The sequence below is a fragment of the Corythoichthys intestinalis genome, chromosome 6, assembly GCF_030265065.1.
Source record: "Corythoichthys intestinalis isolate RoL2023-P3 chromosome 6, ASM3026506v1, whole genome shotgun sequence".
In the NCBI taxonomy this organism is placed as follows: Eukaryota; Metazoa; Chordata; class Actinopteri; order Syngnathiformes; family Syngnathidae; genus Corythoichthys; species Corythoichthys intestinalis.
In genome coordinates this window covers 6,016,989-6,035,505 of record NC_080400.1, presented here as the reverse complement: position 1 = coordinate 6,035,505, position 18,517 = coordinate 6,016,989, and the positions used below count along the sequence as shown (strand labels likewise).

The window sequence follows — 18,517 nt, the reverse complement described above, 5'->3', positions numbered from 1 at the left end:
CATAGTCCAGAACTGTCCAGTCAACATTTTGAGTTCCACAGCAATTCTGTTTTATTGCGTTATGTGTATATTAGGCATAAGGTGTACATTTTACTAGGGCTGTCAAACGATTAAAATTTTTTAATCGAGTTAACACAGCTTAAAAATTAATTAATCATAATTAATCGCAATTCAAACCATCTTTAAAATATGCCATATTTTTCTGTAAATTATTGTTGGAATGGAAAGATAAGACCGATACTGTATATGCATTCAACATACTGTACATAAGTACTGTATTTGTTTATTATAACAATAAATCCACAAGATGGCATTATTATTAACATTCTTTCTGTGAAAGGGATCCACGGGTAGAAAGACTTGTAATTCTTAAAGGATAAAGGTGAGTTTGTATATTGTGACTAAATATTGCCATCTAGTGTATTTGTTGAGCGTTCAGTAAGTGATACTGCAGCGACTTAACTGTTCTGCCCAAATGCATGATGGGGAGTGGTGCAACCATGACTGTGTGTGGTGGCTGCAAATGCTATATCTTCTCTGCGTTGGGTACACTACAGGGTGTTAAGAAAAGGATCAACTCCTGTCATTCTTCCCCACATCGCTTCCCACAATATTTATAGTTGCTGTGTGAGAGATGACAAAGCTTTTGTTAATTAAAAGCACAGCCCCAATGAATGGTTGTATCTACTCCACTCACTTGACACTGCCTCTTATCTCTGTATATAAGTAATGCGGCAAAGCGTGAATGAGTCGTATCGCGAATGCATTAATTGCGATAAATATTTTCCCGTGATTAATTTTAAAAAATTACCGCCCGTTAACGCGATAAATTTGACAGCCCTACATTTAACAAAACAAAATCGATGCTTTCATTTGGCATGAAATGCATAACAGATGCTGCAATCTAACGATATACTGGCAAGTGGGGTGGCCAACCAGTTTATAGGGGTGGCCGTGGCCAACCCTGGCCATCCCCTGGTGGCGCCACTGAGGATAAAACGCCGTGGAGTGGCCGAATGGATTGGCTTGATTGATTGATTAATTGTTTACGAGTTGAACGGATTGCGTGACTGGTCGGGGCAAGTGCGTTACAATACGGAGTTTTGATATGATTGCCAGTCCGGATGTTTGTATTGGATGTCGCGATGAACGCTTAACAATGATTGTTGCATGAAGAAGCGGATTGAATTGACGTCACAGATTATTGAACGGACGGTGTTTTAATATGGTTAGAGGCAGATGTCTCGTATTTTTGATGTTGCGCTGAACGCTCCCGCACATTAAACCAGGTAGTAAACGTAAACAGGTACGAAAGTTTGCATTTATAGGCACACTGGGTTGTTTGTGAAACGGTCAGCACAATGTCCCGCACAAGTGATATGAAAGGGGGTGCAGACCAAACTATTGAAATGGATGATGCTGTCAAAAGCACGACTCAAATAGGCGTTGTGAATTGCCACGCTGCTGAACAAGAACTCGTTGAAATTAATCCCAATCATCACGACGGTGAAAAAATGGCTGGTAATAAACAAAACCCACCAGAACCGGATAAAGTAAATTCCAAACACGTTGGACATGAAAAGAGAAAGTCCAAATTAACTAAAAAGGCCTTGAAGAATAAATTAGAAGGATTCATGAAGCAGAGAGCTGCTAAATATAGACAATTGACATCAAAGATGAATTACAGTGCCTTGCAAAAGTATTCGGCCCCCTTGAACCTTGCAACCTTTCGCCACATTTCAGGCTTCAAACATAAAGATACAAAATTTTAATTTTTTGTCAAGAATCAACAACAAGTGGGACACAATCGTGAAGTGGAACAAAATTTATTGGATAATTTAAACTTTTTTAACAAATAAAAAACTGAAAAGTGGGGCGTGCAATATTATTCGGCCCCCTTGCGTTAATACTTTGTAGCGCCACCTTTTGCTCCAATTACAGCTGCAAGTCGCTTGGGGTATGTTTCTATCAGTTTTGCACATCGAGAGACTGACATTCTTGCCCATTCTTCCTTGCAAAACAGCTCGAGCTCAGTGAGGTTGGATGGAGAGTGTTTGTGAACAGCAGTCTTCAGCTCTTTCCACAGATTCTCCATTGGATTCAGGTCTGGACTTTGACTTGGCCATTCTAACACCTGGATACGTTTATTTTTGAACCATTCCATTGTAAATTTGGCTTTATGTTTTGGATCATTGTCCTGTTGGAAGATAAATCTCCATCCCAGTCTCAGGTCTTGTGCAGATACCAACAGGTTTTCTTCCAGAATGTTCCTGTATTTGGCTGCATCCATCTTCCCGTCAAGTTTAACCATCTTCCCTGTCCCTGCTGAAGAAAAGCAGGCCCAAACCATGATGCTGCCACCACCATGTTTGACAGTGGGGATGGTGTGTTCAGGGTGATGAGCTGTGTTGCTTTTACGCCAAACATATCATTTTGCATTGTGGCCAAAAAGTTCAATTTTGGTTTCATCTGACCAGAGCACCTTCTTCCACATGTTTGGTGTGTCTCCCAGGTGGCTTGTGGCAAACCTTAAACGAGACTTTTTATGGATATCTTTGAGAAATGGCTTTCTTCTTGCCACTCTTCCATAAAGGCCAGATTTGTGCAGTGTACGACTGATTGTTGTCCTATGGACAGACTCTCCCACCTCAGCTGTAGATCTCTGAAGTTCATCCAGAGTGATCATGGGCCTCTTGGCTGCATCTCTGATCAGTTTTCTCCTTGTTTGAGAAGAAAGTTTGGAAGGACGGCCGATTTGCAGTGGTCTGATGCTCCTTCCATTTCAATATGATGGCTTGCACAGTGCTCCTTGAGATGTTTAAAGCTTGGGAAATCTTTTTGTATCCAAATCCGGCTTTAAACTTCTCCATAACAGTATCTCGGACCTGCCTGGTGTGTTCCTTGGTTTTCATAATGCTCTCTGCACTTTAAACAGAACCCTGAGACTATCACAGAGCAGGTGCATTTATACGGAGACTTGATTACACACAGGTGGATTCTATTTATCATCATCGGTCATTTAGGACAACATTGGATCATTCAGAGATCCTCACTGAACTTCTGGAGTGAGTTTGCTGCACTGAAAGTAAAGGGGCCGAATAATATTGCACGCCCCACTTTTCAGTTTTTTATTTGTTAAAAAAGTTTAAATTATCCAATAAATGTTGTTCCACTTCACGATTGTGTCCCACTTGTTGTTGATTCTTGACAAAAAAATTACATTTCATATCTTTATGTTTGAAGCCTGAAATGTGGTGAAAGGTTGCAAGATTCAAGGGGGCCGAATACTTTTGCAAGGCACTGTATATAGCGTTATATATAACATTGAAATAATCACACAATCATACAGCGATTTTAACAAAATGATTGATGAATTTACTGCCTCTCAAAAAACATTATATGAAATGCTCCCTGGAGAGGAGAGGGATGTGGATCACACAAACTGGTACCTACTCAAGGCTGCTCAGTTCCATGAATTTCAAACAGCAGTAAACAAATGGCTACAAAAGGTAAAAAATATTGGACAGTGGGTACAACAGACTACAGAATATCCCTCTAAACAGCAACAATACACAAAAAATTTGAAGTAAACAACAGTAACAAACAGAGCCCAAAAGGGAAAGTCCTGATTCTTTTGTGTCAGTGGGGATGATGAGTAAATTGGAGCTGGATACCAAAATGAGCAAAAGCAGCAGCCGCTCATCAACTTCCTCCTCCGCCAGGCGCAACGCTGAAGCAGAGAAAGCTGCACTTTTAGTACAGGCTGAAGGTTTGAGGAAAGCACAAGCTCTCGAAAGAGAAGAAGCTAAATTAGTAAAATTAAATGCTAAATTAAAGGCTAAAAGAGAGATGTTGGCTATCGAAACACAACTTGCTGCTGCAGAAGCAAAACTCAAAACTTATGAACTCATGAGCGTGAGTGAAGGAAGCAACAAATCAAGGCATCGGAAAGACACAGAATCCCACGATGATGATTATGATAAATTCAATAATGGGCTTGATGATGTTGAAGACTATGACCGGCATATTAAGAATGAGCGTGATGATGATGATGACGATGGTGAATATGGTATGGATAATGAAGAAGATGATGAGGAGGAGGAGCAGAGTGAAAATATCGTTGGTCGTCCACCACCTGCTACTTACTTTGGAAGGACCAGTCCTCAAGCACTGTTGCACAAGCCTGACAGAATAAAATCGCCCACACAAGGCAAACTCATGGCAGCCACACCCATCAATTCCAGGATCACCTCGAAACCAACTGATTCAACTGCCAAAATGTTGAAAATAATGAGAAAACAAAATGAAATAACAGAAATGCTAATAAAGGAGCAAAGACTTTCCACTATACCTGCAAAAGAGCTTACAATCTTGAATGGAGACCCGCTGCAATATCACACTTTTATACGTACTTTCGAGCATTGTATTGAAAGCAAAACGGTCAGTGCTCGTGATTTATTATTGTTTTTAGACCAGTACACTGATGGACAACCCAGAGTGCTCGTACAAAGTTGCATCCATATGCCACCAGCACAAGGGTACACCAAAGCAAAGAAGCTATTACATAGACACTATGGTAGTGATATTCTCATTGCATCAGCCTACCAAAGAAAGGTTTTGAATTGGCAGATGCTTAAATCAGAGGACCGCGTGGCACTGTGGGAATATGGTTTATTCCTACGCAGTTGTGCTAACGCCATGGCGGATGTAAAAGCCCTCGACGACTTAAACACCACCACTCATCTAAGAACCATTGTTTCTAAACTCCCCTTTAGGTTGAGAGAAAAATGGAGAGTTGTAGCCTTCGAGTACCAAGAGCGCACCAAAGTAAGAGCCAAGTTCAAGCAACTTGTCAACTTTATTGAAAGACGGGCAAGAATGGCATGTGACCCAGCGTTTGGGAACATCCAAGACACTGCTGTATCAAAACCAAAGGACAAAAGGAAAAGTTTGGCTCCTAAAATAAAATCTGGGTAAACAGCATACAAGAGCAGCTTTTCCACCGTGGCAGCAGAAGAGTCATCTCAAGGTCAAGCACCAATCACAGCTACCAACAAATCCTGTCTGTACTGTAAAAGGAACCATGCAACTGAAGACTGCAAAGAACTGAGCAAAAAAAGACGAGAAGAGAAGGTTGAATTTTTCAAAACAAATGGAATCTGTTTTGGCTGCATAACCAAGGGTCACCGTAGCAAAGACTGCAGAAAAAGACTCACCTGCAAAATCTGCACATTGAAGCACCCTACTATGCTACACTTTAAAAGGCCAAAGCCGGATGATAAGCAAGAGCCACCAACTACAGACAACCCACCAACAATAGCTAGTGCTTTTGTGTCTTTAGAGAAGCACCTTCAAACCGGGGCCGGTGGTACTCAAACATTGGCCATCGTTCCCGTACAAGTGAAAATGTCAAATGGCAACAAGTGTATCAAAATGTATGCTTTTCTGGATCCAGGTGGCACAGCAACATTTTGCACAACAGCCCTGCAAAGACTGAATGCTAACGGAAGGAAATCAAGAATTCTACTGAAAACACTTGGGCAAGAATGACAAATGTGGAAAAAATATTAGGCCTCGAAGTTTCCAATCTGGAAGGAAATGATTTCATAAGGTTGCCAGCAGTATACACCCAAGAAAAGATACCTGTAACAAATTAGCAAATTCCAAAATTAGAATCACTGAATGGATGGGATTACCTAAAGGAGGTGAAATTCACCCATATCGACTCGCAAGGTGACCTTTTAATTGGAACAAATGCCCCCCAAACCATGGAACCGTGGAAGGTTATCAACAGCAGAGACGAGACAATGGACCATATGCTGTTAAGACCAGGTTAGGATGGGTGGTTAATGGACTTATGAATACCTGCAATGGCACAGATGAACAGGTACATAGTCATCATCAGTGTTGTTAATAACGGCGTTACAATATAACGGCGTTACTAACGGCGTTATTTTTTTCAGTAGTGGGTAATCTAATTAATTACTTTTCTCATCTTGGCAACGCCGTTACCGTTACTGAGGACGGAAAGGCATGCGTTACTATGCGTTACTATATTGGTCGAAAAGTCTGAGGGAGACGGACTCACCGAGACGACAGAGCAGAGCAGGAGTAGGGAGGAGGCAAGAAGGTTGTGACGCCGAGCAAACGCGATGCTAGGTAGCTCCAATAATACATGTTGTAGCTGATAGCTAGTACAAACTACGCCCGCATGTTATGGTAGATATGGAAGACATGGTAGATCTCACATGTACTGTACATAGATATAACTAGATGCAAAATGACAGACATGGTACTAAATGAGTTAGTAGACAGCCGCCATCTTAAAGCAGTAGACTTTTTAGGACGGCTCTGTTGTAGAGAACCTTCCTAGCGAACCTAAGTAACTTTTTATCTAAAATACTTCTAAATCGGCAAAATCTTGACTTGAATCTATCTTTAAATGATGAAACAGTTTTAAAATTTTCATATGTCGAAAGTAGAGCGAAGGGAACTAATGCAATAATGGGAGCAATTTTAACAACTTTTAACAGTTGATTCAGGGTAAAGGGTAAATTAGGGTAAAGAATTGGGCTCGGGCCAATTGTACCAAAAACCTTCACAAAAAACTTCACATCGTGTGGCCAATGTTTTTTTTTTTTTTTTTTTTTGAGGGGAAAAAAAAAAAAAAAGTAATTATCACCAATTACTTTGCCAAGTAACTAATTACTCTTACATTCAGGTAATTGAGTTACTAACGCAATTACTTTTTGGGAGAAGTAATTTGTAACTATAATTAATTACTTAATTAATTACTACTTACATCATATTTCAGTAGTAAATTTGGATGATCTTGTGGAACCCATATGAAGAAGGTGCAAATAGTAAAAACGGAATTGACAAAAAGGAAAACAAAAAGCCGATTGACAGAAAAGAGGCAACTAAGAACGGGGAAAGGTCACATCAAACTACCAGCCTTGGTGACAAGAGAGTGGGAAAAAGAGCCATGAAAGCAAAAAAAAGACACCCATTTTACAAATAGTTCTCACGTTACAGATGCCAGACAAAATCAATGAAAAGGAATCATAAAGATCAAAAAGAAAAGAGAACGTAAGAAGACAGAATTTAAAGATAAGGTGAGACAAATTGAAAATATTACAATGGAGGCAAAAATAAAGATAACCCCACAAATAAAGAACGAAAAGAAGAAAATACCTGTTGTGAGTGAAGAGAATGAGAACATGAAACACAAGACAATAATGAAAAGAGATGTAGCCAAAGAGGATGAATCGACGATAACAAAAAAGAAAACCGTGAAACGAGCTAAGAATAAAGTACCCGCGGCAGCACCAGATGGAAAGAGGCAGATGAAAGTGAAGCCGAAGAAGAATAAAAGGAAACCTTCACCTGACAATAGAGAAGCTGAAAAGATGGAAGAGACATCTCCAAAGGGAGAGGTTGTTGAAGAGAAATATGAGAAAAAAGGCCAAGAAGAGGATGTCCTCCAACTTCGGGGCAGAAGAAAAAACTGAAGCGATTAAGAAGAAAAAACAGGTTAAAACGCCATAAATGGAACAAAAATAGCAGAAACTTTGTTGAAGGAGATGTCGTTTTTATTGCTGATGCCAACTCTACAAGAGGATCTTGGGTCATTGTCAGAGTGGTGAATACAAACCCTGACCCAAGAGGAATTATGACAAGTATGAAACTTCAGATGCTGACCAATCTTATTGAGAGACCAATAAGTAAAATTTGTTAGCTGGTTCCAGCCAGCCAGTAAAGACCTGTTTGATGCACTCATGAAAGTGCAATGGATCATTTTGTGTATTTGTTGTTTTCTTTGAATGCTCCAACTTTGAGTATTATTATTTTCGCTTTGCCCATCATAATAGGGGCCGGTGTGTTGGAGCAGTTTTTGTGTTGAGTGACGTAATGTGGCAGTGCTGCCAATATGGGTGACGACGTCAACACTATGCGCGTAGAAATCAATGACTTACTCCGCGCAGGTGTGGAACGCTGGCGGATATACTAGTTTTTCAACCGCATGCAAACGCACGTGTATGTTATAGATGACCGCAGAGTTGCGAGTTTATTGTTTTGTTTGTTTGAAAGTTTGAAGACGCAAAGTTTGCATTTTTTGTTTATTTGACCACACGACATGACTTTGGACTGAATGACCACGATTAGCTTGACTATACTCATTGACAATTTGACACCTTGGATTACTATCTGTTAGGAACGGCGAGCCATTAAATATGGATCCAAACACAGATGTTGAAGTTTGTTGTATTTATTACAAAACGAGAACTAAGGGAGAACGCCAGAACACGTGAGACGCTAGATTGGAGCCCTGACCTCCCCCCACTCCCGCGGCCGGCAGCCCAGGCAGAGGGTAGGCCACGCCCCAGGAGCCACGCCATAGGGAAAAAGTGTGGGACCCGCCCACCACCCTATTACTGTGGCCGCCAGGTTCCCGGCTGGCAGCCATTATCCAGCACCGTGATGGGATTCTGAGGGGAGGGTAGTGCAATGTATGCATTAAAATAGGAGAGCTTGGCTTGGCTTTAATCCTTTAAATAGCACTCATATAACTAATCGGCTGCCATTGACAGTGCTAGACATCCAATCCATTTTGACCGAGAGGTCAACGGCCGTCAAAATGAACTGGACATGTAGCGCTGTCAATCGCACTGAAAGATGAACATTTACAGCTAGTCCTTCCAGTACAAATAAATTGAACATATGTCATTGTCAATGGCAGGCAGTGAGTTAAATATTAAGAAATAAATAAAAGTTTTTTTTTTTTTTTTTTTTTTTTTAATACTCCACAGTGGTATGAAAAAGTATCTGAACCTTTTGGAATTTCTCACATTTCTGCATAAAATCACGATCAAATGCGATCTGATCTTTGTCAAAATCAACCAGAGGAAAAAAGTGTCTGCTTTAACTAAAACAACCCAAACATTTATAGGTCTTCATATTTTAATGAAGATAGCATGCAAATGATGACAGAAGCTGGAAAAATAAGTCGGTGAACCCTCTGCCTAAGGAGACTTAAAGAGCAATTAAAACCAATTTTTACCAAATATTTTAAGTAAGTTGTGTGACCAATTACTGATGAGTGGTTTAAAGTTAACCTGCCCACTATGACACACACACCTGGTAAGAAATGTCTTGAAGCATTGTCTGATGTGCACCATGTGCTTGGTCAAAAGAGCTGTCTGAAGGATTGTTGATTTGTACAAAGGTGGGAAAGAAAACAAAACCACGTCTAAAAGTCTGGATGATCATCAATTGACAGTCAGAAAAGTTGTCTACGAATGGAGTTTGGCACTGTTGCTTCTCTCCCAAGGAGTGGCCGTCCACCAAAGATGATGCCAAGAGTTCAGCGCAGAATACTCAGAGATTAAAAAAAAAAATAAAAAAAGAACCCTAGAGTGTGTGCCAAAGACTTACAGAAATCACTGGCACAGTCTGATATCTCTGTGCACACATCAACTATATGTAAAACTATAGCCAAGAATTGTGTTCATGGGAGGACTCCACAGAGGAAGCCACTGCTGTCTAAAAAGACATTGTTGCTCGTTTAATGTTCGCAAAAAGGCACTTGGACACTCCACAGAAGTTTTGGCAAAAATATTTTGTGGACTGATGAAACCAAAGTTGAATTGTTTGGGAGTAACAAACAACAAAATGGAACAGCTCACCAACATCAACACCTCATCCCCACCGTGAAGTATGGTGGAGGGAGCATCATGATTTGCTGTTTTGCTTCCTCAGGGCCTGGACATCTTGCAATCATTAATGGAAGAATGAATTCAAAAGCTTATCAGGATGTTTTGCAGGAAAATCTGAGGCCGTCTGTCAGACAGTTGAAGCTAAAAAGAGAATGGATGCTGCAACAAGACAATGATCCCAAAACACAGAAGTAAATCCGGAATGGTTTCAGAAGAACAAAATACACTTTGAAGGAAAGTGATATTTAATAAAGGGTATTGACATTTCAAAAGAAGCTTCTTTTATTTCTTTTCACCAATCGGATAACATTCTGTCTCGTTTTGGTTTAAGTAATGTTGAACTTAAAATTTTTTGCCTTTTTTGCCACTCCAGTGATCGCTGTCGTCCGAGACATGTTCTCATCCTCCACACAGACTGCTGAAGCCCCCTGACTTCTAACCTCCGATGGATCCCAGTTCTCACCTCGACTAATGCATAAGTATTAAGATAGATGACGCATTAAGACAGCGTGTTCTTGCATTGCTTTATTAGATAAGCTAACAGCCGAAGTTGGAAACAAAATTTACTGAGGACTGTGGCCGATTAGAGGAAGGTAATAGTTTTTTTAATCGACGCGTAATTCACAATTTGAATTTTTTACAGACACCACAAATCCTCGGATAAAGTAAAATACATGTAGGATCAAGTAAAATACATGCGGAAACAGCTCCTGAAGTTGCAGTTTACACAGGTTAGATAAGTAGTCTTGGATAACAAACAAGAAGGGAAAGAAGAAAAGAAAGGCTGAGATGGTGAACCAAATGTGGATGGCATAGGCACCGACGAGGAGTTTAGGCGGGAGTCGTATTAGGGGCTTCCCCAAAGGAGGCAGGGGAAGAGTCATCAGACACCAGACCCAACTTGCTTCAAAGTGGTCATGCGGACACTGGTACCGACAATGTACTGCTCCCCAACAGATGCAGCAGCAACCACGAGCAAGACCCAGAGAGGCCACACCCCAAAGAGGAAGCTACAGACCTCCATGAGCAGAGGAGGACGTGGCCTGGCACCCTGGCACTAACTACAGCAGCAGTCTCCACAACAACAATAGCCATATGGCCTACTGTGACGAGAACTGGTCGAACCACCAATAAGGGCCTGGAGAGGAAGGCAAGACAAAGCCCCTAAGCCCATGAAGGTGGACAATGTGGACATTCTCATGCTAGTGCTGCCAATTTCCACGCCATTAAAGACTGAAATTGCTGGACAGAGACTCAAACATCAGCTTGTCTTGAAAAAGGGTGGAACTCAAGTGAACTTGTTGGGCAGAGATATACTCGCCTAAATGAGAACAGCCATCTTTTGCGGCCAGAATGGACTGTTCTAAAATGGGACTGGAACATGGTGCTACAAGAATGACCCCAAGCAACAGCTGACATTCAGTGGTTCTGACTCCAACCAGAAAACAAGGACGAAGGCGGCGTCCACTCGGCCTTCCTGAAGTGGTAGCTCTGAATCAACTCTCTTGCCTCATGCGACCCTCCGTTCGATCCCTTACATCTCACACTTTAAAGACAGGGACACTGATTTGGTCTTTCCATAAGCCTTTGAATAAATTTAGGGTGAAAGTTGGACGTTTAGTTGCATACACATCTATATAAGCAAGCTAGGGGTGGCGGTAGCAACCACCTTGACAAACATACAGAGTGAATGTTGCATGGTGAGTTAAAATTCTTGTTCACACACTTCACTACTATTTAGATCTAAGACATGAAGCTTTAGAACTGGGACCCATGGTGAGACAATGCCGTTTGGCAACAGATTGGACATGAGTTCAACTACCCTATGTCATCAATTCGTCAAGTACTGAATGTTTTTGTATACAGGTCACTGTGGTGGATGTGGAGGTGTTGGAACATACGAGGTTGATACATTTTCAGCGCAGTGAGCTTTCGGACCACGAGGACGCCGAACAGCTGTTGAACTTGCTGCCGGACTCACTGTGGTCCGAAGGACCTGGTGACATTGGAATGCATCACGGTGACTCATGTCATATTTGAGGTAGATCCGAATACTTTTGTCAATGTGCCCCAGCACCCCTGTAAACGGGAGGCAGCCAAAGACATTACAGAGACGTACGAGAGGCTGCCAAAGGGCAGGGTCTTGGAAGAATTGGTCTCTGCCTTCAACAGTCCTATTTTGATAGAAAATCGACTGAAAACTGTTTGAAAGCGACCCACACCTTGTTACTCTTTCTTGGTGACTTGGGGTTCAAGGTTTCCAGGAAGAAACTCCAGTGTAGATGATCGGTGCCATTTCTAAGACATGATTTCGATTAGGTGCTCACTCCGAGTATTTCACAATTTTCCTCCATTGTGCCATATCCTCGATGGACTAATGTTAAAATTTTACTCTCTTTTCTGGATCTCTGAGGTTGATCCCAGAGCTTTATCCCTAAATTTGCTGTATGGACTGGAATTATGCAAGGCCTAAGCAAGAAATATGCATAAATGATTCCTATGACTACTGACTGGACTGACGATACTGGAATGGGCCGTTGCACTAAGGAAGTGGTGGTAATGGACTTTATGTACATGGTGGTGCAGGTCCAAACGAAACCAATCTCCCTAAAATGAGTTAAATTCCCTTGTTTTGTCTACTAGAAATAAGTGAAACTATCTTCAAACCAATTTTACACAAATTTCCGTGAGTGTAAAAATAGCTAGCTGAAAATAATCTTGACAAATTTATTTTAAGAAATGAATTAGCGTGTTTAATCTTGAAAAAATATTTGTTTATAGTTTGGTAGAGATATGTTTTTAAATCAAGAATGGATATTGTTCAATGACTATAATTGTAAGCAATTTTTTCTTGATTTGGGTGAAAATATACAAACTTTTAGACATATGGGCTTAATAAGAAGAAATAGTCATATTTACTTAAAATAAATGGAATAATCTGACGCTTTAATCTGCTAACTGGTTTTTAACACTCTAAACAAGTCAGAGAAAATTATTTGATTAGATTTTAGAGAAATTATCTGATTAGGATATTATAAATTTGCGGTGTACCTGTTGGTGATAGTTGACATTTTCAGGGTGGCATGGGGCCTAACTATTTGGATGCTCTGCCCGTCATCAGAGCATTAGTTAACTACTATATTCGAATTTATGGGTTCCTGGAATTAATCAGATTGTGTTATGGCAAGAATTTCACGACAAATTCTTATTTATTTGATAGGGAAAGTGCACATTATGAACATCTATTTAGTCGCAGATAAAAAACATAGATTTGCCAGATTATAGCAAAAATGCTAAATTCTTTGGCTGCTGTTAAATCCATGCTGGGACTCAGGCACATATTTGGTTCCATATATCATCCTCAATCTCAAACTCGTGTGGAGTGAATGAATCGCATCATCAAACAGCGCTTGGTGAAAATGTGTGCACACACAGAGCTTATTTGGCTCCAAGCCCTGCCTCTTGTTATGTTTTCCATCAGGCAAGTTGTTAACTGCCGGACAGGGTTCACAATTTTTGAACTCCTGACTGGTCGCCTGATGCCTGGTCCAGCCTCGGCTTTGCTCCAGCCGGACGTGGAACCGCCCAGGGGCTACAAGCCCTACTAGGAGCAGTTGTCTTCTCGTGTCATCACTATGTGTTTCAGATCCCGCCCTTGAGGACGTCTCATGCTGTCCGCCTCTCTGGACGGAGGACAGGTACCATGTGTCACAGACTCGCCCAGTGCCTGTTTCTGGCCTTTCATTTTCGGTTCAGTAACTTTTTGCCACTCTTATCTTACTCGTTTTGGGGTTATTGTTCGCTAGATTTTATAATCGTTGATTTGTTTCTGTGGCGTTTTTTTTTTCTTCTTTTTCTGTTGTATAGGGAGTAAACTAACAAAAAAGGGGTCAAATATGTTTGGCCGAAAACTGCTGTCATCATGACTCTGGTGATCGTTCTGATTTTAGTTTCAGGAACTTATTTCGGGCTAGAGAAACTTTGGCTGACAGACCAAAATGATCAAACAACGTCTGGGATGTCCGAAGTGTCGAGAGGTAAATTGTCTTGTACAGTATGTGGTTACATCCAGTGTGCCTCTGTCAGAGGTGAGTATAAATGAAGCCTTTTGTATTGTTTGTGTTCATTGTTGACGAGACGTTGCTGCTTAGCATGGAGCAGTAAAATAGTTAGTGATTTTGGTTATTAGTGATTTAAGGGTCCGGTTGTATTGTGTTTTGGAGAAGCAAAATTACACTTGAGTTATTGTTAGATAGTAAAGTGGTCTCATTTCTGTTTTATGAAGAAACCATACAGATAAATGGCATTGATTTATTATTTCCGTAATAATCCATAACAGCCTTAGTCTCCTTTCTACACGAGCTCCCATTCGAACTGTAAATTGTCATAAAAGAGAGTGCGCTTTGTAATTGGATTTGCTTTGTATTTATTGTATTTTTTGATCAAGCTCGCCGATTCATTTTTATTCAATTCAATTTTATTTGTATAGCCTTATATCACAACAAGGTTGTCTCAAACGCTTTGCCCATAGGATATAATACAGTGCCTTGCAAAAGTATTCGGCCCCCTTGAACCTTGCAACCTTTCACCACATTTCAGGCTTCAAACATAAAGATATAAAAATTTTAATTTTTTGTCACGAATCAACAACAAGTGGGACACAATCGTGAAGTGGAACAAAATTTATTGGATAATTTAAACTTTTTTAACAAATAAAAATCCGTTTTCTCCTTGTTTGAGAAGAAAGTTTGGAAGGACGGCCGGGTCTTGGTAGATTTGCAGTGGTCTGATGCTCCTTCCATTTCAATATGATGGCTTGCACAGTGCTCCTTGAGATGTTTAAAGCTTGGGAAATCTTTTTGTATCCAAATCCGGCTTTAAACTTCTCCACAACAGTATCTCGGACCTGCCTGGTGTGTTCCTTGGTTTTCATAATGCTCTCTGCACTTTAAACAGAACCCTGAGACTATCACAGAACAGGTGCATTTATACTGAGACTTGATTACACACAGGTGGATTCTATTTATCATCATCGGTCATTTAGGACAACATTGGATCATTCAGAGATCCTCACTGAACTTCTGGAGTGAGTTTGCTGCACTGAAAGTAAAGGGGCCGAATAATATTGCACGCCCCCCTTTTCAGTTTTTTATTTGTTAAAAAAGTTTAAATTATCCAATAAATGTTGTTCCACTTCACGATTGTGTACCACTTGTTGTTGATTCTTGATAAAAAAATTAAATTTCATATCTTTATGTTTGAAGCCTGAAATGTGGCGAAAGGTTGCAAGATTCAAGGGGGCCGAATACTTTTGCAAGGCACTGTATGTCAAACAGCAGCACATTCCTATTTGAAAGAACAGGACTACTTCTTATTTGTGTACTGAGAAATTGTTTTAAGGTTTTCTACACAGGACCTTTACTGACTACTTGGAACAAGTTTTATGCACTTAAAACGGTACAATCGTAGACTACAGTTAAGTCAGGATGCTGTAATAAAGTATTTTGCAAGGAAATAGTTATTCCTTTTTTCATTGTCACTCATAATATGCCCAATTCAACTTCAAGTTAAATTGTGATTAATTAAGAAATTGACATTTATCCGATTCAGAGGTTGTGCTAGACTTTTTCGCTGTCATTTTGACTGACAGGGTCATAAAAATCCGGTCATAATCTATTTTTACCCGTCACTTAAATTTTTAAAATGATGATAATGACATTGTGGCTACCCTTTGTTTGGCATAATTCACCTTCCGTACTTGTGTGTCCATTTGGCCGAGCGCGTTACCGGCTACGACACAGTCACGTGACAGACACTTAAGAGCCGCGCGCGTTCCGGCTTGAATAGAGAGTTCACAGAGAGCAGCAGAGCTACAGCGGCTGGACACAGCAATTCGAGCTAACAAGACTCTTAACATTGCATACCCGTTCAACATATTCAATAGTATTTAGTTTTCATTCTTTTTAAATTAATATTCTGTCCGAACAAGCTTAACAGAGAATCCACACCGTGCCATCACACATCAAGCAGATGAATATGTAACTTTTTCTCCGCAGTGACAAAAACAGCTGACTGTGGCCCCATTAGGTAGGCTACATATGGAACAATGAAATTAACAGTTCACCTGCTGTGGCCTAAACGCAGTCTCACACTTTCCTCCTGGTGCGCATGGACTTGAATTGCGTGCCCGCTTGTGCAGTCCCTCTTTTTTCACCTCTTTTATCAACACCATCGTCGTTTTGGGGCTTTTTGAAGAAACTTCGGACACTCTGTTGCCTTGACATTTTTCCGAGTAAGGCCAACGACGTCATGCATAAATCAAGAGACACAATAGCTAATTAATATGCTCACTCGCCACCCTGTGGTCTGGGGTGTGAATTGCAACCTGTCAAAATTACAGATGGACTTCAGTTTTTTCCGTCACCGTTTTAAAAAATCGGTCAACGACGGAAAATATTCGGTTAACGCGACCCCTGATCCGATTAATTGATTATTAAATAATCATTAGTTGCAGTCCTAAGTTAGTTTTTTCCATTGGTTATCCGAAACTAACATTTTGACTGTATTTATTATTGTTATAATTGTCGAAGTCAGATTTATTTTGCCTCCATATTAGCATTTAGGTTCATGAACGATTTCCGACTATTTCCTGCATGGCATGTCAATATAGAGTACCCTCGACTGCCTGTTAGTTGCAACGGGGTGCACGTACTCGTATTAAATTGTTCTAATATTAACAGTTTTAACAACACGGCTAGGGATAGGATGGTCACCGGAACCATGAAAGGATTGCAAGTCATATCTGTTAATTAAAATTCTGTGTTGGGGGTGTTAAGTAGGTATTTCGGTGCTTGTATGTGGCTGTGGTATCTTTGGCTTAGGAGTTTTATTAGGTTTCTCCAGGAGACCATGGTGAGAGAGGATCCATTGGGCCAATGTTAACTTGAACGTCTGAATCCTGAGGTTATGGTGGAGCTGACCCTTGTCTCCATGGGGATGGGACAGTATCCTTACTTTGCGTTGTGGTCTGCATTCTAGATTTTTTTTGTGTTTTTATATTTTTATATTATAGGCACTTTCATTTATCTTAATTGTTGTTAGCGATCTCTAATACTTACAGATCGACAGGAGGATTGAAGGAAAGTGATATTTAATAAAGGGTGTTAACATTTAAAAAGAATGGAACAGTAAAAATGCATTTGCTATAAGAAAGTTGAGACTGTTTCTGTAAGCAGGTGGGCCCGATAACATACCGCTTCGGACCAGTGATTGACACCTGAGAAGTGAAGGCATCAAAAGACAACATGCCATCTGGAGTTGGCCCACCTCGGAGAGGTCTATAGAAGAAGAAGGGAGCAAAGGGCACATTTCCGAGGACCAGAGGACATGTAGGGGCACCTATTCTGGCGAAGCCAACAGCTGACATCGAGAATAACCATCTCCCCATTTGGCATCAAGGGACAGGAATTCCATGGACATTCAACCAATCACAAGAACTCACATCCTCAGTTCTTCATCCATAAAATACCGGCCAAGCCAGAAAGGCTTGGTCAGTCTACTCCGATCTTTTTTGGGCTAGGACCAGGAGTAGTTCATTGACCCAGCATGCTGTTTAGAACTCCTCTGTCAAAAACTTAGGGCAATAAATTGTTGACTTTGAACATGTCGTTATTGGAGTTAGTGACGGGATCTGTCGTTCACTTGAGTAAACGAATCCATTCCGGTTCGTTCAGTAAAAAGATTCGTTCAAACAAATCGTTCAACGAATCGTTCGCCCCACTCATCTCCCTCCCCGCCCAAACGAATCGTTCGGTTACTGAACGGGAAGTGACGTTGCCGAACGAATCACCAAAGACCACTTCGCAGTATAACTGAACGGGAAGTGACATTGCTTGGTCCCTCCCTCTCTTGCACACAGGCACCGCTCGTCGTAGTTTCAGAAATGAGTGACAGGCGGTATCATTCTGCTTTCACAGACAGCCTTGTCTCCCTCCTGCTGCTGCAAAAGCGAGGGAGAACTTCCGCGTCGTCTGTCCTAGTTCTATGGGCTCAAAGTCATGGCTCGTGCTTGCATTTCGATTTAGGACACGGTTAAACATTTTCCTTTTGTGAGGGGAGAAGGGGGCGGGGGCGCACGGACTTTCTTTAGCAGGTTCTTGATCACATATACAATCACATATACAGCATGCTTGCTGTCACGAAAATAAAAATACATCCAAAGTTTAATTTCTGAATATGGAACGACCAACACATCATATTTACATCTTGCTCTGTTGTATTTTTGTTTTTTAGTATCAAGATGATCGTGTTGAATTTTTGCACTGGTATTAATAAATAAAATCATCCTGTCAGCTCCCCTGTCGTCCCCGCATCTCAGATCGTCAAATGCTGACGAGAAATAATTGTTTGCTCTTTACGATGTCGCCTTTCTACTCTCATTAGTCTGTGAGGAAAAATGTAGAAATATTGCGACATCTCCCGTGTCCGCGTGCTTTGTTTTTGGGCGCTTGAGTAGCACATGATGGACGGATTGACATAATTTGTCAAACCAACCAACACCTGACACGAAAAAAAATAAAAAATAAAACACTCGGGAAAAAATTGACATGTATATACAGTTTCATTGCAAATCAGTATTATGGTGATCATATTGTTTTTTTGCACTGGTATTAATAAATAAAATAATCCGGTCAGCTCCCCTGTCGTCCCCGCATCTCAGATCGTCAAATGCTGATGAGAAATAATTGTTAGCTCTTTACGATGTCGCCTTTTTACTCTCATTATTCTGTTAAGACAAATGT

The 18,517-nt window shown here is 40.8% G+C and overlaps 1 protein-coding gene and 1 long non-coding RNA gene across 3 annotated transcripts in view; both read left to right on the top strand.

The window, feature by feature from the left end:
• Nucleotides 1-10,675, top strand: part of LOC130917854 (uncharacterized) — a 28,477-nt gene extending 17,802 nt beyond the window's left edge. For both annotated transcript variants that reach the window (XR_009063525.1, XR_009063524.1), the window contains one exon: nucleotides 10,090-10,675. This is a non-coding gene — a long non-coding RNA (uncharacterized LOC130917854). The remainder of the gene's footprint in view (nucleotides 1-10,089) is intronic.
• LOC130917851 (uncharacterized) lies at nucleotides 3,307-10,802 on the top strand. The gene is made up of 2 exons (XM_057839588.1): nucleotides 3,307-10,195; nucleotides 10,674-10,802. Exon 1 carries the CDS (start codon nucleotides 3,649-3,651, stop codon nucleotides 4,975-4,977), a length of 1,329 nt encoding a protein of 442 aa, XP_057695571.1. The 5' UTR covers nucleotides 3,307-3,648; the 3' UTR covers nucleotides 4,978-10,195; nucleotides 10,674-10,802.
• Nucleotides 10,803-18,517: the final 7,715 nt, after the last annotated feature.